This window comes from Sus scrofa, chromosome 1 (genome assembly GCF_000003025.6).
Source record: "Sus scrofa isolate TJ Tabasco breed Duroc chromosome 1, Sscrofa11.1, whole genome shotgun sequence".
NCBI classification, from domain to species: domain Eukaryota; kingdom Metazoa; phylum Chordata; class Mammalia; order Artiodactyla; family Suidae; genus Sus; species Sus scrofa.
The window spans coordinates 26,786,354-26,807,596 of NC_010443.5; the positions used below are offsets into that span (position 1 = coordinate 26,786,354).

Here is a 21,243-nt window from a genome sequence, read left to right on the forward strand (position 1 = left end):
TTGTTTTGGGGGCCACAGGTACAGAGAACTAGATTAATTATTTTTCTTTGTTCACAGCACACTCCTATTATTGCTCCATGAATGTTTGCTTGTGTTCATTTAATTTAATTTTATCTTATTTTATTTAATTTTATTTTATTGCTTTTTAGGGCCACAACTGCAACATATTCCCAAGCTAGGGGTCTAATTGAAGCTACAGTTGCCAGCCACAGCCATAACAATGCCAGATCCAAGCCTCATCTGCAACCTACACTATAGCTCACCACAATGCTGGATCCCTGAGTCACTAAGTGAGGCCAGGGGTTGAACCCACATCCTCTTGGATACTAGTTGGATTTGTTTCCACTGAGCCATGATGGGAATTCTCTGTGTTTATTTTCAGTAATATAGTAAACAGCTGTGAACACCCATCCCAAAACAGAAACTGGAACATTGACGATACCTTCTATATAATTCCATGGTCCTCTCTCATCCCACACTGCTCTTTCCTTCCCCTGAAGTATCTACTAAACTGAATCTGAGTCGATCCTTCTTCCTTCACTTTCATTCTTTTCTTTTATAAAAATTTTGTTTTTCTTTTACTTCTCAGTATATTTTTAATAAGTGTATTGCTTTGTTTTAGTTATTTTTAACTTTGCAAAAATGTTATCATTCTTATGTAATCTTTTGGAACTGTCATTATTTCTCTTAACTTTATGTTGATAGAATTTATTTATATTTCTGTATATATCTATAGTTCATTCATTCAAACTACTGAATTCTGTGCATGAACCCCAATTTATCTGTTTTCCTATTAATAGCCATTTGCTTTTGTGGACAATGATATCATGAGAATTCTACTACAATATAGCTTTAGATGGACAGGCTCAAGATTTTGAGTGGAGACATATAATCTAGGAGTAGAATTTTTGTTTTATAGGATATGTGACTATTCAACTTTTTTACAAGATAATATCAAACTTTTTCAAAGTGGCTCTACCATTTTATACTCACATCAGAAATACATATGAGGAGTTCCTGTCATGGGGCAGCAGAAATGAATCCGACTAGGAACCATGAGGTTGCGAGTTCTATCCCTGGCCTCACTCAGTGTGTTAAGGATCTGGCGTTGCTGTGAGCTCTGGTATAGGTCACAGGCGAGGTGGCTCGGATCTGATGTTGCTGTGGCTGTGGTGTAGGCTGGCAGCTGCAGCTCTGTTTGGACCCCTAGCCTGGGAACTTCCATATGCTGCGGGTGTGGCCCTAAAAGCAAAAAAAGAAAAAAAGAAAGAAAGAAATACATATGCAATCCTGTTGAAAGATAATTCCTTCAATATTTGGTATAATCAAAGGTCTTAATATTTGGCATTCAATAGACTTAGTAGACATAAGATGTTTTCTCCTTTTGGTCTTTATTTGCATTTTTCTTTTTTTCTGACCATTTAGTGAGGTTGAACATCTTTTCATAAGTTTATCCATCCTATGGTTTCCTCCCCTGTGATATTTCTATTTATGTCTTTTGCCCATTTTTAAATTATTTATTTCATATTGATTTGTCAGTATTCTTTATATATTTATGATACTAGTGTTGTATTGGTCTTGCATATTGCAAAGTTAAAAAAATTTTCTCAGTTTAAAAATAGGGAGTTCCCATTGTGGCTTAGCAGTTAACAAACTCGACTAGTATCCATGGGAACTCGAGTTCAATCCCTGGCCTTGCTTCATGGGTTGGGAATCCGGCATTGCCATGAGCTGTGGTCTAAGTCCCAGATGCAGCTCTGATCCAGCGTTCCTGTAGCTCTGGTATAAGCCAGCAGCTGCAGCTCCGATTCGATTCAAATTCAACTCCTAGCCTGAGAAACTCCACAGGTCATGGGTGTGGCCCTAAAGAAAAAAAGGCAAAAATAATTGTCTTTTCGGGAGTTCCCAAGTGGCTCAGCAGGTTAAGAACCTGATTTTGTCACTGCTGTGGCTCAAGTTTGATCCCTAGCAAGAGAGACTTGCATTCCATGGGTGCAACCAAAAAAAAAAAAAAAAAGTCTTTTCGTATCTGTTAAGCTTGAGTTTTTAATTAAAGGAAGTTCATAATTTTAATGAAATGACATTTATCAACTGCTTTCTTTTTTCTATTTTTTGTCTAATTTAAAAATATATCTCTAAGTTCAAGTTCATAAATGTATCTTTTTTGTTTAAGTGCTATAAGCTTTTTCTCTTAAAATTTAATTCTGACCAATCTGGATTTTATTTTTGTTTATGGCTTGAGGCAAGGATCTAATTTCAGAAATTAGCAGAACATTGTAAATCAACTGTACTTCAATAAAAATGTTTTTAAAAATTAAAGTAAATAAATAAAATAATTTCAAATTCCTATGTAAATGATTATATTTTTTTTCTATTTCCCCCCCACATCTATCTTTTCTCACATTTTTTCCAACTGATATCCCACACTCCCCTTGTCAAATTTCTGTGGTTGATCTATGTGCAGATCTCTTTCTGCTCTTTCTATTCTATTCTGTTGGCCAATTGTAATAATTCTACAATACCACTGTTTCTTTACCTTTAAAATAAGCCTTGGTATCAGATACTGCAATTATTTTATCTACATCTTTCTTCATCAGAAGTGTCTTGACTATTCTATGTCCCTTATTTTTCTAATTTTTTTTTTTAGAATTAGCTCATTAAGTTCTATGCAACATTCTACTGGGATTTTATTTTATATTTTACTCAAATGATAGACCAATACGAGGAGAAATGACACTAAGTAAAGCTATGCGAGACCTTTACAGGGAAAATAACAAAACTTTATTGAATGTGTTTTAAAAGATTCAATTAATGGAGAATTATACCATGTTTATAGATAACAAGATTTCACATTGTAGAGTTTATACATTATATTGTAAGTATTCAAGAAATTCATGGCACTTTATACACAATTTCTGCATTGTTGGGAAGCATGAGACAGTCACAAATGACTCCTGAGTCCCATCTGGAAATTTTACCATGATTGCCCTCATGTGACATTAAAGGCATTGTGAAGCTATGATTACAAGCAAGAAACAGGAGTTCCCGTCTTGGCACAGTGGTTAACAAATCCGACTAGGAACCATGAGGTTGCGGGTTCGATTCCTGGCCTTGCTCAGTGAGTTAAGGATCCGGCGTTGCCGTGAGCTGTGGTGTAGGCCAGAGGCTACAGCTCCGATTAGACCCCTAGCCTGGGAACCTCCATATGCCGTAGGAGCAGCCCAAGAAATGGTAAAAAAGACAAAAAAAAAAAAAAAAAGAAAACCAAAAAAAACAAGCAAGAAACAACTTTCCATTTTACTACATGACCTTCTTGTTTCTGTTTTTAGTTTACTCATTTTGAAAAAGGTTTTAAGGCATTCCGTGGTGGCACAGTGGTTAAGACTCTAACTGCAGCAGCTCAGGTTGCTGCAGGGGTATGGGTTCAATTCGCAGCCTGGCATGCTAAGTTAAAGGATCTGGCATAGGTTGCAGCTGCAGCACTGTAGGTGCAGCCATTGAAAAAAGGGGGAGGTTCAATTATTTTAATTTGTTAAAATATGCAATATTCAGAAACATACAAGAAAAGAAACACATAGGCATTATGGCTTGAGGGTTTTCCATTATAGCAGATTTCCTTCAAGTCAAAAATTCACTTGTTGTGAATATGAACATTAATTTTCCCAATTACATTTATAGTCATGTGAAGGAATTCCAGCAGTGCCTCGGGCAGAAGAGTCAAAGTGCCGTGGAGGCTGGCGAGACACTGTCTGTGGGATCTCTCTATTTAAGAAGCACTCCATATCTGAAACCCACTTCAAGGGCCCTATCTGGGACTAGCCTGGGAACTTACATGTTAATTTAGCTCCCCTCAATTCTTACACTGGTCCTTAAATATCTTCTCCAAATATCCAGTACTGCAGACCTGTCCACAGTCCTCCAAAGGATCTAGAAATTCCCTGTGCACCACGCCCTACCTCAGAGAGGTCACTTACCCAGCTATATGCTCCATCACTCTCCTTCACTGGGGAAATTAGTGATTTTTCTTGTGTTCTCCTTCTCATATTCTTGGCTCACCTTTTTATCCTAGCCTTGGCTGGCCTCAGTTACACAGAGTACCCCTTGCTTTTTCCTGGGATCCTCTGACACCACTGGAGCCTCTCTTGCCTCTTATGAATGGCCCAGAACTGTGAAGGTCTTTAATGGCTCATGAGCAGCCTTCACCAGTGTGGGGTGGGAAGTGCTGGAAACAATGGCTAAATGCTTCTCCATTTCACCCCTTGGGTGAACACAGCAAAGATGTGTTCTGTACTCTCATGAGAAAGACCCAAAGAAATCAAGTCACAGTTGTTCAAGCAGTGATCAATGCACCTTGTCATGGACGGCTTCTCCTTCTTTGTTTCCCTCCCCCCGAACCTTCGGGCCTGCTCTCTAAGATCGTTTTCCAAATAAGGTCTTGCACAGAAAGAAACCAGGCTAAGACAAGAAAACAGATTCTCATGTTTTCACAGTCTATTCCCTGTGCCTCCAGGACGAATACCTAGTTTGTTAAAATGGACCAATATTAATAGTAGAAGCCTAAAGAATCACATTCTTAGTGCCCTTCAGGAACGGCTGCCTCATTTTTAGCACCTGGATGATAATACAGTAATGCCATAAGTGCCAGGTTTTGCTTGATTTTGTTCCTCTAGATCCTCTAGTGGGGCTCATATGCAGAAGGCATCCAAGACACATTGAATGAATGAATGAAAGCAATGTCCTGTGTTTGTTTTTTCCCAAGATATCAGTGGTAGGACTCTATGACTAGGCCAGAATAGGATTCGGTCAGTGCCAGGCACCAGAAGGATTTTTAGGATAAAGTTTGGGAGGGCTTCACATCTCCAAGTTCAAGTGTCACAGGCTTCTCCACACGAGGCCAGTCCTGGTCTAACAGGCCCAGGGAATCCCCGCCCTGAGCTGTGGGTGTCAGGGATGGGTGTGTGACTAGCGGGTACAAGAAGATCAGGCTTCTAAAATTTTGTTTGGCACTCAGAATTCAAATAAGCCTATTGGTTTCCAAGGCTCTCCCTAAAAGAAAAACAAAACAAAACAAAATTTAAATCATGTTTCTTCCCACCATCTTCCTTTATTTCAAACAGTCACAGCCTCGCCTACCAAGTTGTTTAGAGGGACTGAGAACTAGTCATAGCGCCTTCTAAAGCTAGTGGATTCTGTACTTCAATTTCAGATTCTGTAGAATCTGTACTTCAATTTCATTTCTAAAAGTCATAACACCTTCCAGAAATTGGCTGCAACAATAGCTGAAAGTTACTTTGGAATGCCTCTTCTGACTAATGGTCAACTCGCCAGATGGAGGCAATGGGAAAGGAGGCTTCCTGCTTAAAAATGAGGGTAAGGCAAGGCGCCGCAAAAAAAAAAAAAAAAAAAAAAAAAAAAAAGAAAAAAGTGAGGGTAGATGTGAGAAATTTTTTAAAGAATACAAGGATTGTGTGTTTACAAGGCAAACTATAAAAGAATAAAGCAGAACAAATATTTTTGGCTAGTAAAACTATATACAGAGGACAGGGTAAGAAGACACTTTATATCAAAAGCATAACAGTGCATGATTTTAAAGTTCGCAAGACACTATTATTTAATCCTCATAAAGGCCTATAATATGAGTATTATTATTTTCATCATGCAGATGGCAAAATGGAAGTTCGGAAACAGTAAGAAACTTGTGTCAGTAAGTGCAGCTGGTAAGCAGCAAAGCCTATCCAGGAAATGTGATGGATTGTGAAGTCTTTTTTGTGTGTAATATCTGCCTCTGGTCTTCATACCAGAAGGAGAGTTGCTCTCATCAATGAGGAAGAGGCATCTCTAAGTTTTCAAAATAAGAGATATCCAAAAAATAGTTTATATTTCTCCAAGAACTCATCTTTCCTATGATCCCCTGGTATTTGGAAGCTTTGGCCAGAAGACAGCTTGTGGCATTCTTTGTTTATTTGTATTCTTCGCTGATGTTTGTTTTCATTCCCTTTGTTACTGATGGCCTTTTCAAACAAGGATGCCAGCAACAGGAGAGGAAGTATCCCCTTGTTATTCTAGCCCTGTCTTTAAAAACACTTTCAACTCTTAGCTGCATATGCCCTTTAGAGTTTTTAGCGTTTAGTTTTCAGTTTCTATAGTGACTTAAAACTCTTAGATTGCCCGTGGTGGCTCAGTGGTAACAAACCCAACTAGTATCCATGAGGATGCAAGTTTGATCCCTGGCCTTGCTCAGTGGGTTAAGGATTGGATGTTGATGTGAGCTGTGGTGTAGGTCACAGACAAGGCTCAGATCCTTCGTTGCTGTTGCCGTGATGTAGGCCAGAAGCTGCAGCTCTGATTCAAGCCCTAACCTGGGAACTTCCATATGCCATTTTCCTATGCCATGGGTGCAGCCCTAAAAGGGCAAAAACAAAGCAAACACCGATAACGAAAAAACCCAAACAACAACAGCAACAACAAAAACTCTCAGATTGAATAGGTTATAGGCTCTCGCTTGGCCCACATCTTTCCTGCCTCACATATCTTTTAGCAATATTTTTCTATTTGGTGTCTGTTCCTGGCATTACCTTCCCATAGGCGGTATTTTCCATTTAATGTTAATTACTTCAGTGAATAAATCTAATGGGAGCAAAAGAGCTATAACCCCTTGCTTTATTTTCATGGGAGGCAAAAGTTTGATAAAGAGATAGAGCAATTACAGCAAGTATACTTGAGCATTTTATACAAAATTGCATTTGATTTTTTTTGGGGGGGGGAATACAAATGAATCACATGTGAAAGCTTTTCCCAGAGAAAAATAATTTTGCCTCTGGAAGGAATTTTCAAATACACTTAGAAATCCATGTCAACAAAATGAAAATTATCTTTTTCTAGTTATGATCTTCTAGTCTTCTATTCTTATAAGAGTAAATGCCTTATTGCATTATGAACAATAATTGGCTGAACCTGCCTAGCAATACTAGGCGATCTATAGAATTAACTTTAAACCTTCTAGTTTTGAGCAGGCTTTCAGTCTGACAGTGTAGTCCGTTTGCACTTGACCTCTACAGCAGTTTCAGAGGCATCCCAGTGCTCAGAAGCGCCATCCCCGAAGGAGTCCTCAGTGGTTTCATTCTCACAACTTAGCTCAGGCAATTTGACTGGTTCAACATATTGCAGGATGTATGAGTGGTGAAGAGAGTGCCATAGAAACAGCCAACTTGCTTTGACTTTGGAAAACAGCCACAAATGGGCTCTGTGTTAATATATTAGCACTGATGTTAAAATTTCCATAAATTAATAAAGTGAACATATATTTGGGGAGTGCTTTCATACAAACAGTTTTTTCAAATGCACTTAAGGGTGGGAAAGTTGATGTCTTACGAACAAAGGACATATACACAGTATGCTCCAGGCCCCCCTTCTCTTTCTTCCCCCCTCTTTACAAAGTTATTGGGTTTTTTTTTTTTTCCTGAAAGTCTACCCATATTTATTATACGTGCCATAACAAAAAGGAGAAAAAATGAAGTTCTAAGGTAACTAATTGAAACGCTCACTTCTGTGAACGTAGATAGTCCGAGATTCTGCTCTTTCTTATTATCAAGGGTTCTAAAATAGACAATCACGATTATTAGGAAAATATAAGGATTTGGAAAATGATCAAGTTTCTTTCATCAATGTCTTAATGTTATGTTCTGAAAAGATGTGGATTTCCATTATCAGTTTATGTGGTAAAAATTAACATATTCCAAATGTATAAGATTTTTTTTTTTACTACCAGTTCTTGATAGTACTGTTGAGAATATCAGTGGTTAAGCAGGTGATGCAGCAGTCTGCAAGCGAAGTCTAGAATTGGCTAAATATCTACAAATTTTGAGTAATAATTTGTTTCCAACCTGCATTCTCTCTTCCTCCCCCACCCTCCCCAAAATAAAAGAAAACTAGGACTTGAGGCTTGAATTGTCTAGATAATTGCTTCAATTGTATTACATACTATAATATTTAAAAAGATAAAGTGAAAATTCAGCCAACTTTGTAAATGATGACAATTTGGTCTAATAAACTTTACACTCAGACTGTTGGTATTATGCAAACAAAATAAAACAAACCTATACATAGAAAAATATAATGGTCTAATGAGAAAGGAGCATATATTACATTTCCATTTGTTTTTAGATGATGAAACAGAATCCACCTGGTCTGTAGCACAGATTCTGTATAAAATCAACCAACCATGGAAATTGTTCCTCTTTAAAAACTGCTACTATGACATTTCAAGATTCAGTAGCAGACTCCTTAATTATCATTTTCTCAAAATAATGTGTGTAAGTCTGTATTTGACAGGAGTGAATATATCAAATCCAATTCTACTTATGAACAGGTGTGTGATGTGTTTTCTTTTGCTTTTACTAGCATCTGAAAAATAACTAATTCCTTTTTATTTAGGACTCAAAGGCTACAAATAAATATTTTAAAGTATTTAACATTATGCAAATATACATGAAAGTTTTTGAATGCACATGTGTAGATACCTATAATAAAACGGTATTAACAAATGGACCCCGTGAATGTTATCATCTCTTTAATTCTCCATCTATCTATAGGTTTTCACATCCTAATCTCTTTGTGGCCTCTATCTATTTACACACTTTGTGTATAAACCTGAATTTCCTGAATATGAGGTGAAAATAATAATACGCTACACAAGACATTTCTCTCTAAAAGAAATTTATGTCTAAAATAAAACAAAACTTCTTAAATAATATTATTACACCAATATGTGTACATTTAACAATCTAATTGAATATGCCAAGGAAATGAGACAATTGCTTCTAAAATAAGAAGCAGAACTTAATATTTCTGTACTATTTTATATTGACATCAAATTGAATACAGTGGCTTTAACTATATAATCATAAAAGAAGTAAAATAACAATAAAATACTAATAAGAAATCATCTCCTTAGTGGTTGTTAAAGTATTGGTATTAATGGAGCCACAAATCCAAAATGTCAGGACACATGCCAAGTATGTGTGTATAAGTATGCAAATTTTAATATAACTCATCAGTTTGCTTGATTGATCGCCAGTGATTTAAATCAACCTAAACGTTCCAATCTTGAGGAAAAATGTTTTCAATTTATTGGTTTTCTTTAGAAGGAAAACTCAGTAGAGGTTCTGGCAATTGAGCAGATGTAGGCAGAGAGGGGAAAAAAAAAAGAGAGAGTACTGAAGTATGTTCACTAATTGAGCAAAATCTTATAAATGAAACCCAGAAGTTCATATCTCCTTTGACTTTTGTCTTTAAATAATTATAATGAGTATGTAAGTTCTAGCCAGCCTGGCTGCTTATGCATCATTAAAATCAAACTTCTACTTCTGCCAGTGTATTAACTTGTCTATATAGTCACATAATTAGCACCTCATCATTTTATGCTATTCTGAGACTTCCTCTCATCCGGTATCATATCCAACACTGCAAAGAGCAGTCGCCTCATAAAATTCTGCTGTCCTTCAACTTCTGCTATTTTTCTTCTACAAAAATCAGATTTTTAAAAGAGAGGAGAGATACTGGCTAGATCATGAGTAGTCGAGATTTAGGTAAAATAGGGAGAAATCCGAAAAACTAAAACACATTAGTCATTCAGCCTAGATCCGTTCTCTAAGGTCCTTCTAGCACCTATTTAATTGTTGGGGTTTCAATTTTGTCATCTCCGACTGCGAGGGCGGCTGAGAGTTCAAGACCCATGCTACTCTCCATCACCCAGGATGCGCTGCTGGGAGAGGAGATAATTCCTTCTTGGCTGCGATTTACGTTGACATTTAATTTTTTAAAACTTGTTCTCTCTCTCTCTCTTTTTTGTAAGGGCTTCTTTGATCAACTTAGCGGTGTCAGTGACCCGCCCCCCAATGCTATTGCTGTGAGGTGAATGTTTTACCCGGCAGATAAAGAAAGAAACTACTTTTGGAGAAGTTCCTCCGTGGTCAACTAGTTTTTAGGCTACTCCTCCGGTTGCACATGACGGAGCATCTTTAGAGAAAATTATTTGGGTTTCCCTTTTATCTCTTTTGTTTTGGAAGGGGGACTGGGTTAAAAGGTGAACCCTACAGGGCAACCTCCTGCCGTTAGGTCTCGGCCAAAGTTTCTGCCGGTCAAGTTTGAGGCTTGAGCGAAAGAAGCCCCCGGACGTTGTTGATTGACCAGTGCCTCACAGTAGCCTCCTGGCAGGTCAGCCAGCACGACATTTGCCTCTGGATTCTTGCGAGGGGGTGGGGTGGGGGGAGCAGTCGCTCCTGAGCCCAAATCGCCGCTGCTTCGGGCAGAGCGGCAGCTTCTGGAGAGAACTCGGTGGCTGGAGCTGCAGAGCAGTGGGCGTCGGGCACCGAGCGGCGGCACGCACCGGGCATCGGGTAAGACACCAGGCTCCGGAGATGGGAGGGGGTTCGCAGGAGCCGCGAAACTTCTGGAGCGCGGGGTCCTCAGGAGCAGAGGCAGCGTCCGGTCTGCGGCGGCAGAGCTGAGGTTGCGAGTCCAGGGCGCGCAGGGAAAGCAGGACCGGGTCCCCACGCAGCTGCTTTTCCTATGTTGTGCAAAGGCTGAGGAAATCACAGGCTCTTCCCGGAGCCAAGACTGCTTGGCGGGAAGCAGTCCACCGGCCTTGCGACGCACCTGTTGCCAGAGGACGACCCCCGCCTCCTCCGCCAGGGCGCGAGGTGTGGCCCGAGACAGCGCCGCCCCACCGCCGCCCCCTCGTACGCTCGGCTCCCGGCGCTCCCGAGCCCTCTGAATGGGCCCCCGGCCAGGGCCAAGGTCAAGGCGCTCCCCTGGCCGAGGCTCATTTGGGCTGCTGCAGGCTCGGCCCAGCGCCGGCTCTCTTCCTCCCCTTTCCATGCACTGGCAAAAGGGTGGGCGATGGCAGTGAAGGCCCTTGGAAAGAAATCCGTCCTCTCGGCTCTGCTTGTCGTCGGGAGCTCCGAGCTTCCTCCTTCTCGGCTTCCCGGCTTATCCTGAGGGACCGAGCCCTAGGGTGGGGGTGAACTCCGCGAGACTAGCGCGCAGGAGCAGCGCCAGCGCTGCCTGGCGGGCATCTCTGCCTTTCGGGCCCTGGAGAGTATCAACCCATTTTATGGCGAGCAATGTTGTGGCTCCCTTACTCTCTCTCTTTTCCAAGAGCAAAGGAATGGGGAACGAGCCTTCTAGGAGAGTCGGGGACTCCTATAAGGCCTCGTTGAAAGTCTTTGCCTGGCTGGGGCCCTAGACCTTGAACCATCCCGCACTCACACAAACAGCCCTTGGGGAGAGCAGGTCTACCAAGTAGGAGAGGACGCGGCCCGGACGTCGACCGAGGGCCTTTGGCCGAGACACAGCAGGTCTGCCAGTCCCAACACCGCCGCGTTACTGGCGCCAAAAAAAAAAACTCTTGGGGTCTGGAGAGCGTCTGATGGATGCAGGCAGAGGCCGGGGCACCTCTTCCTCGCCCAGCGCAGCCCTCCGGGGAGCTGGCCTCAGTTAGCCTACGTCCCTCTCTCCTTGGAAAGGCGGTGCCGAGGAAAAGAGGCTTCTAGTTCCGGCTGCCGAAACCCTGGCCCCTGTCTTTTCAGCCCTGAAAAAGAGTGAGTTTGTATCGGGAGGACCGCTCCTCCCCTCCCCCATTTTTCCTCTGCAAACTTACCTTCTCTATTAATTGACAGGGGAGAGAGGAGGGGAATTTTACACGTTATTTCATATTGTCCACTGAGAAAATTGGAGGATTTTTTTTTAAAGGGTAAAAAGAACCCCAAATCAACACTGAAGTGCAGCATTCTCACTTTGGTCATGGGAAAGACAAATGTCGATCCTGAGGATCAAGAAGGCGGTTCTGGAAGAACCGAGTGTGGTGCATTGGCCCAAAGGCAGGGAAGTTACTTTCGCTCCTTGTCCAGCGCTTTTCAGCCCCAACCTTGATCACCAGAAAAACCGCTAAAGGCTGTGGTCTGGACCACGCCTCTCACCCCATTTTCAGTCCATCACCTGGGCGGTGTCCGAACATATGCAGATGTTCTGCAACCCTCTTGCTCCAGAGCAGCTCAGAGAATGTCACCAAGTGAGCTCAATTGGACGAGTCTGGTGAATTTACAAAACACTCCTTTTGCTTGGGTATTACGACTACGAGTGCGTTTGGACATCAGTCTTTTCACATCCAATCGAATCTCTTGGATTCTCCGTTTTAAGAAACTTTCTTTCTATGGAGATGGAGGCGACAGAAGAATAAGAGGCTTGTATTCAGTCTTCAAGGGCACAAAGCTCCTGGCCTTGCCAAGGGGTTTGTTGGCCATTTCTTTCTTTTTTTTTTTTTTTTTTTTTTTTTTCTTTTTTTTCTTTTTCTTTTCAGAGAAGCAAATTACGGTGTAGAAAAAGCACCTGTTCCAACGTTGCGTCTCCCCACCCGACTTGTATGACCAGTGCTGCTTTCGAGGCGTGACTGTCAACGAGGCAGCCTTGCAGAGCTCGCGAACTCAGGATCTGGGCTCCCATCGCTCTTCTGTTGACCGCTCCATGTGTGTCAGTGGAAAGCGAGGCCTTCCCTCCCTTGAGAGTCCTGGAGCCTGGCAGTGATGCTGCCGCGCGGGCTGGAGCCCTAACTGCCCGAGGTTCCGGGCATGATTTCAGTTTCGCACTTTCCACGCTGACATGCAGCCATAACCTAGCGTTTGTTTCTAGCTCCTCCGAGCCTGGAGCGCTTGGCAGCGCCCGGATTTTCGTAGAGGCCGGCCTCGGGGCAGTCTTTCTACCCGAGATTTCTGCCTTCCTGCGCCTCGTGCTGCTCAGCTAGTTCCGGCTGACAAAAACACAGCAAGGGGGAAGAAGTACTGGCGCCAAGCTCCGCACTCGGGCCCAGGGCTCCAAACTCCAGGCCTCCTCATCGCCAAAATTGCCTGTGCACGGGACCGCGGGTCCACGCACAAGGGGCTCTTGGGATCCTTACGAGGCTGAGCTCCCCGCGCCTCCCCGAACGTGTAGTTTATTATTGGACCCCGAGGTCTCGCTCTCCCCAGACCTCCGGTGTACGGCGGCCCCCGCCGGACCGACCTACCCGCCTCGGCCGGGTGGCGGTGAGAGGCAGAGGCCCTCCAGCCGAGCTGCGGGCGGGACCGCGCTGCCACCTCCAGCTAGCACCAGGGTCCATGGGATGCTGGGAAGCCAGAGCAGAAACAATCTCTCTGGAGTCCTGGGACCCTTTCCAATCCTTAACTCCCTCGGCTACTTTTCCTCTCCTCTCCTTCTCAAGTGGCTCTTATTGTAACACCAGCGTTGGGTTGTTTCCTCAGTTCCAGGTTTAAGCAAAATTGAAATTCGTTCAGGAAACGATTTTTTCAAAACGAAAGAGAACATATAAAAACCAAGACACCCATCCCCAGGACAGTGTCAGGGGCATATCCATCACCAGATATGGACATCCCGTTAAAATCACACTGGAGGCCCAGTAAACAAAATGAACACAATGCCAGCGTTGAGGGGAAAAAAAACCTAGTAAGAAAAAACTTCGGGCAGTGCAACGGGCAGGCATGCTCCTGCACCTCCCATCCCGACCCCCTCCCCTTGAACCTGCCCTCCATCTGCGTCTCTGTCCTTGAAACCATGGAATCATTGAGACTTTTTGCCCACATTTTCCAAAACTTAGGAGTGGCTGTGGAAGGGAGGAGAGAGAATGTTTCCATTCCTCTCTCCAGCCCCAGAGGAATCTCCGCCGACAGCCTGGCCTCCTTCCCTTCCCTTCCCTCGGTTCCTTTAGGTGTGATTTGATTAGGGAGATTAGGGAGGGGGTAAAGGAAAGTTTAAAAAAAAAAAAATCCAGAAGGCGTGAGCTGGAGCGGTGAGTGTGTCAATCAGAGGGTTTTGTGCCTGGGGGCTCCTAGCGGTTCGGAGCAGAGGTGTCCCTGGGCGGCCCCACAATGAATATGAATAGGAATCCTTGCTAAATGGGACAGCAAAGCGCACCGCCCTGAATGATGGCACGTCATCCTAACCAGCCTAGGATAGATAGGAGGGTTCCTTTTGTCTCTTTTCTCCGCTGCAGCTCTATAAAAGCCCCTCTTTTTCAGCGTGAGGTTAGTTCAAGCACACACCAACTAGCTGTCCAGGAAACCACCAAACCAGAGAGAGAGGGGAGTGGGGAGGGAGAAAGGCGGGGAAAGGCAGTGCCTCAGCTTTTCTTCTCAGGTCTTGCCGCTGAGAAGTGGGTTGCTGGGCTGCGCAGCTCTTTTTTTTAATTTTATTTTTGTAATTCAAGATTTTCTTTAATTTCCCGCCTAAAGCCTCCCCACGGTAGGGCCGCGTCCCCTCTAATAAAATGAATTCTGATTCGAGCTCTGTCTCCAGCAGAGCTTCATCTCCGGACATGGACGAGATGTATCTGAGGGACCACCACCACCGCCATCACCACCACCAGGAGAGCCGCCTCAACTCGGTCTCATCCACGCAGGGCGATATGGTGCAGAAGATGCCCGGGGAAAGCCTCTCGCGGGCCGGCGCCAAGGCCGCGGGCGAGAGCAGCAAGTACAAAATCAAGAAGCAGCTGTCGGAGCAGGATCTACAGCAGTTGCGGTTGAAGATCAACGGACGCGAGCGCAAGCGGATGCATGACCTGAACCTCGCCATGGACGGGCTGCGCGAGGTCATGCCATATGCGCACGGGCCCTCGGTACGCAAGCTCTCCAAGATCGCCACTCTCCTGCTGGCCAGAAACTACATCCTCATGCTCACCAGCTCCCTGGAGGAGATGAAGAGGTTGGTTGGTGAGATCTATGGGGGCCACCACTCGGCCTTCCACTGCGGGACCGTGGGCCACTCGGCCGGCCATCCGGCGCACGCCGCCAACGCCGTGCACCCGGTGCACCCCATCCTGGGCGGCGCGCTCTCGTCCGGCAACGCGTCGTCACCGCTGTCCGCCGCCTCGCTGCCCGCCATCGGCACCATCCGGCCTCCCCACTCGCTCCTCAAGGCACCCTCCACGCCACCCGCGCTGCAGCTGGGCAGCGGCTTCCAGCACTGGGCCGGGCTGCCCTGCCCCTGCACCATCTGCCAGATGCCGCCGCCGCCGCACCTGTCCGCTCTCTCCACCGCCAACATGGCCCGGCTGTCGGCCGAGTCCAAGGACTTGCTCAAGTGAGCAGCGGGCCGGGCCGGCTGCGGAGGATGAGGGGCGAGCGGAGGGAGGGGTCGAGGTGCCAGGCCGGGAGGGAAGAGGGTGGCTGAGAGCTCGGCCGGAGGGAGGGCGGGCGCAGGGCCCCGAGGCCTCCCACACAGTCTGAGAGCTCTCAGATCCCACTTGACCCCCGGAGGGAAAGGACTAAAATCAAACTGCAATTTCTAGGTGGTAGCGAAGGGGGACTCGAACCAGATGTCGTGTGTCTTGCATGCATGCTTCCTTTCTCCATGCCGCGCCAATATTTCTCACTGCCATATGCTCTTGTCAAAACTGCATTTGTTGTATAAAGATGGGATCGGTGTAAACACTTGCAAAGGAACTTTAGAGTTGGCTTTCTCTGGCTTTTGGAAAAGACAGCCATCCCTTTGGTGGGAAACAAATGTAAATATTTCCTTGAGATGGATGCAGTTATGATGGTCTATCCTTTCCACAGTTGTTTTTCGAGAGACAATATGGAGAGAGGGAGAGAGGAAAGGGAAAATCTCAAGACCCAAGTTTGGAATTTCACCTCCGCATGACATGTCTCCTGTGGGTTTTCCTTAAGACGCAGTGTAGGTCGAAAGAACGCATGCATGCTTCTCAATGAATCTCGTCTAAACATGTTGTGCAGGCCGTGATACCATTTTCCTTGTAACAAGGATTTATTAGTGAATTCTCTGAAGTACTCCATATATCTGTCTGTGGTTGTAGGAAATGCAAAAGGGGACAGAGTGCAAAGACCCAAACTCACGCACTCGCGCTTCTCCCCCACCCCACCTTCAAACTCCATTCCCAACCCTCCCGGGCTGTTTTAGGGGCAGGTGTTGCAAGAGCTTGGGCTCCCTCTACTAGCTTGCCCCCACACCCCTTGCTCAGTTATCCTGCATGCAGGGTTGGCTCTCTCTATCATCAGCTTTGAAAACTTATTCGTGGTTTGGGGAGGGGGCGCCGTTTTTATTTTCCTGAACATTTGCTTGAAATATTTTGTTAGGGCTTCGAAGACAAGACCTGTCTTTATTTTTTATATATTCTTGATAACTATGATATATTTATTAATAACCAGTGTTTCTGGATGAGATTTCAAATAAAAAAGAAACTTTAAATCCTGGCTTTGCCTTTGCCTAAAATTTTTGAAGCTGGGGTAGTGGGTAGGGAACAAGTGGACCCAGCAAGATATATCTGGGAGTGAGAGAGGGATTTGGGTGGGAGGGCAGTTGCCAAAGTCTTATCTGATCATTTAGAGATAAAGAGGTCAGACATATTGGTATTAATTATTACAACTAAATGTCTTTCAAATAGGAGCCTTGTCCAAGTTGGCAGTCTTGTGATCTTTGAGCTCCTTATTTTTCTGCAGTAATCAGATCCTCATAAGCTTGGCAATTGAGGTTTGTTTTGTTTTGTTTTTTAAGTAATCTAGAAACCCAAAGTGACAGGAAAAGAGAGGCAGAGTGGTGGCTATGCTGGCTGTGTTGGCAACAGATGAGAATGTAAAACAGTAAGTTAACTTTTTACTTTACATGGACCGTGTGGCCTTTTGAAAAAAGTCAAACAGGTTAAAAATCCAGTCTATGTTTTGGAAATCCACAAAGCATCATCCTAAAACATATGCAAATGCCCAGCCCCCCACCTACCCCTTGGCACCCCCTCCTCAGAGATAGAGAGGGCCTCTCTGCTTTGAAAGGTGAGCTGACTGCCCAAGTCTCAGTATCTCCAGATTTATAGTGGAAATTCTCTTTTTCCACCCTTAGAAGACTGTAGATCCCATTAGTTGAATACAAACTTTTTGGAAATGCTATGGGGGGGGGCACTTGAAGAGAGAAAAGTCTTCTACATAAATAATGGCTAAAACAGCGGTTATTTTAATCAATTGTCTCTCTTCCCACCCCATAACATTTCCAGATAGTTCATATATGTAAAAGTAACCCAGCAAGAAGGTTTTGTGTACTTGTTTATAAGGGGCAAGACATAAAGCCCTGGTTATAACTCAGACATCACTGGCCTTTATTCCCCGTTAAGGACAGTGGAAACCTGATTAAAATGTACCACCTCAGAGTCTGCCTGGAGCTTAGATGCAACAGTACCTCCCTGTTGGCTGAGGCCTAAGATCCTCTTCAAAAGGGGGGAGGCTTGGGAGTGGGGGGATGCACAGAGCTGTATCTCCCCAGGATCCAGCAGAGACAGCACATCTAGGAAGCATCTGCCCTTTCCTTCCTGGGTCCCCCACCACCTGCCGGTGCTGGCCCTCTCTGGGAGGGCACCTCTGCGGGTCCTGGTTCTATTTAACTCATTCTATGGCATCTCTTTTTTACCCCCAGCTCCCCTACTGCCAGGGAGAAAGACCCAAGTGAAGGTCTATAGCTGAGGGTGCGTATTTCCACTGGTTTTAGGCAGACAAATGGGGGAATAATCATCTGTTTCCCAGGGGTGATTCATTTCTCTGGGTGAGGAAAGTGCTGTTGAGGATTTATTTGAAACCAACACAAGGCAGCCCTCCAGACTTTCCCTGTGAGTTTATTATTTAGAAAAGGAAGGGGAGGGAGAGGTTTCATCAATCAGGGAAAGTGACTTTCCCCTGAGTCACTTGCTTCTTGGTTTTTAAAGGCCTGGTCCTGGGGAAAGACCAGAGGCCAGATCACTGGCTTAATGGTGAGCTTCATCCCTTCTCTAGAGCTGGGCCTTAAACTGGCCGCTGGAGAGAAATAAGGCCACACTCTTTGTACCAGGGGAGTGGGGGCTTTTAACACAGTGCTGCTGCAACAGGCAGGAATCCCTAGAGTTAACTCCAGCCGTCAGTATGGAGTTCTGAGGTTCACTGGGGGAGGGAGGAGAAGGGGGGCTATGCTAAAAGGAATCTCAAGCCCAGGGAAATTCTATACAGAATTTTCCAACCAAAGTGGAAAAGAGATGCTGTTTCTAGCATGGAGGAGTTCCCTTAGACGGGGCAGTTCTCTTTTCTGGATCCCAAAACTCCTTGGACCTAAAGGTGGGGAGAAAGGATTCCTTTAATTTAATTCCTTTAACCTCCTTGGGCAGGAACCCAAGGAGAAAGGCGATGTGGGAGCCAGGTCGTCTGGAGTTTCTAGATTTACTGGGAAAGGAACATTCCTCACTCACCCCGCAGGATGGGCCCTGCCCAGGTGCAGGCCCGTCTGCCTTCAAGTGTGACTTTGCAGGCGACTCTTCCGCGCATTTCTCATTACATTCTCGATTTACTGATGCCAGAAACAAAAGTCCGTGGGCCGGAAAATGAGAATGGATTCTTGGCCGGATTTTTTTCATTGCCAATTCATCACCTTCTCGAAAATTAAGTTTAAAGCAGTTTTTAATTCAGTTTAGAAACAGGGCCATTGATCCCTTCCCTCCACACACACACACAAATATATATATATATATATATGTATATATATATATATATATGTATATGTATGTTCTTTTACATTTCAAAGGGCTGCAAAAGCCTTGTGGACAAAGATAACTTGAGAAACTTGGACTAGAATCCTCACGATGGATGTCCTTTCATCGGTGACCGAATATTAAGGCAGGGAGAAGGTCCCACTTAGAAAAGGAACGCCGCTAGGGTGCCCAGGGTCCGATAGACCTTTGCTCCTAGAGACCCTCGCCCTGTTCCCTGGGGTTCTGGATTTAAATCCCCTAAAAAGGGGGCAGGGAGGGGCGACCAGAATTGGTCTTAGTAGAAGCCCAATGGTCCCTAAAAGACCAAGAGGAGCCTTACAAGAGGCTACAAGAGGAGCCTTACGTCTCCTCAAACTCCCCCCCTCCCCCACCCCCCCGCCCAGCTTCTGGGCCTCCCCTAGCAGAAAGTGCAAAAACCCTTTCCCTCTGGAAGGGTGATGGATTCTCTGAGCACCTCGTCCAGCTAACAAGATTTAACTGCGCTTTTCTGCTCTCTTCTGGAGACTTGGCGCTCCTCTCTCCGCTTCCCGCAGCCAGTGTTCAAGGTGGGCTCCCAACTTGGGCGGCCTGGCCGCTACGCTCCTGGCCCTCCCAGCGGATGCTCCCCCCCGGCCGGGCCAGGCTTGCGACCCGGACTCCGCGAAGCCTTCGCGATCCTGGAGCCTTGTTCCCTGGGGCCTCTTCCGGGACAGGCTGGTCCAGGCTCCTCCAGGCTCCTCAGGCTCAGGAATCGAAGCAAGAGGAGGAGCCGCAGCAGAAGGGCGCTGGAAGCGTCTTTGGAAAGAAATAGGCCAGGGGAGGGGCCGTGGTGAGCGAAGTGCGCCGGCATCTTCTGCCCGCCTCCAGGCAAGCTTTCGGGAGAACCAGTGCCCCCTCCTTTCCCACCGCGTCAAAGTTTCTGAACCTCCCGCGTACCCATTTCCCCCGTAGGTTCGAGTCTGCAGTCGTTTTTCAGTTGTGTCCGTTTTCAGTGAAACTTTCCCTGAGACAATGCAGTCGCGGGGCTGCGAGGGGGCGGAAGACGGTGGGGTGCGGGGAAAAAGCAAGAGAGCCGCGGGAATCAGTGATCGTTGGGACCCCCTGGAGCCCCAGCTCTAGATCCCTCCTGAGTCAGTCGGATCCCACAAGCCCGCAATTTCACCGCCCACTGACACAGTACAAGGCCCCACCCTCTGTCCTCTGCATCTGGCGGCGGGGAGAGGAGAGCTGGGAGCGCATCTGGGTCCCGCGCGGAAAAAACTGGCTCCGCACCTCGCCTCTGGCTGTGGGGTCTTACGCCGAGCGGGTCAGTGTGGAGACCGCGGCTCCGCGTGGATCTGGGGCTCCTGGAGTCCCGGCTTCGTCTTGTAGGAAGCATGGGTCTCCGGGCCCCAACCCCTGACTCCTCGCTGTTCGCTCCTCAGGCCCAGAGAGGCTAGGGCGCAGAGGAAGGAAGAAGCGCGGGAGAGGGACATCGCGGGACTAGACCCAATCCAGACTACGCAGACACTTCCTAAGAGACGGGATATACTTAAGCGTTTATGGAAAGTGGGTGGAAGTAAAAACAAGAATAGCAAACAAATCCAAACTCGGGTGGAGAGTGCGGGAGCGCTCTTTCGTCTCTTTATTCCAAGACCAGGCGCGCGCTGACACTCCGTCAACTTTGCTAAGGAGATCGGGTCCAGGTCAGTCCGGGAGATCCCAGCTGCTGTGCCTTCCCCAGCAGCCTTTCCTCGCCGGAGGCCTCACGGAGGACCCGGCAGGCTCGATCCCCGAGGCGCGCCCGGACCACGGCCCCTGGCGCCGAGCCTTTGCTTCTAACCCAATCCGGGCCCTCTCCAAAGTGAGGACTTTGTTCCCGAAGTGGTCAATCAGGAAACGAAGTTCAGCCCGCCTCCTGGGAGTTCAACAAGTCTCCGGGGAGGGGGATGGGGGTGAGACCTGCTGGGGCTGGGGTCCCAGGAGGCGGAGAGGGAGGGGTGCACAGTTCTGGGTTTTGTGGCGGTGTCCCATGTCATGGAGTTAGGGTGAAAGCAGAGTGGTTGGGGAGGGCAGGAAGCGCGCAGCGCTGAAGGCAAGTTCTGGGAAACAACTTGAGATAGCTGCCTCGAAAGGTTTGGGGTTCCGTTTGGCCAGGATTTGATCAGTGATGGCCAGAGACAGACACCTCACAGGGTGCAAGAGCCTAGGTCTGATTCTGGGGGCGCCACAGTGTAAGTGTAAGACGCAACCTGTCAATCCTTCGCACCCTTCTTTGGCCCAACAAACTCCAGAAGCTGGGTTCCGAGAGCCCATCCCCCACCTCCCCCATCCCCCACCGCCCGCCCCCAGCGTGCCGCTAAGCTGTGGGTTCCTGTAATGACTTTCTGCCACTGGCAGGATCCTTAACTCCATGGGCTGAAGCAGAAATTGGAGCAGGCACATTTTATGAAGACTCTCTTCTGGCCTTGATTATTCAACGGCCCCTCCCTCCTGCTTAGTCCAGGAAAGGACAAGGACTTTCATAGCATCCTTTGAGCACATACATAAACATACAGCTTTCTACTGCATTCCCAGCGATATAAGCCTTAACACTACTTCCTTTGGAATTTCTTAATTAATCTTCCTCCATTTCAGCGATCAACACTTTCTGCGTGCTTTCCTTGTGCCAGGCACTGTGAGGGGCACTGGAGAAAAATGAGCCAAACAACAAGAGA

At 46.2% G+C, this 21,243-nt stretch overlaps 1 protein-coding gene across 1 annotated transcript; it reads left to right on the forward strand.

Annotated features, from left to right (window-relative positions):
* OLIG3 (oligodendrocyte transcription factor 3) lies at positions 14,318 to 15,136 on the forward strand. Its single transcript, XM_001928636.3, has one exon. The coding sequence runs from the start codon at positions 14,318 to 14,320 to the stop codon at positions 15,134 to 15,136; it is 819 nt and encodes a 272-aa protein (XP_001928671.1).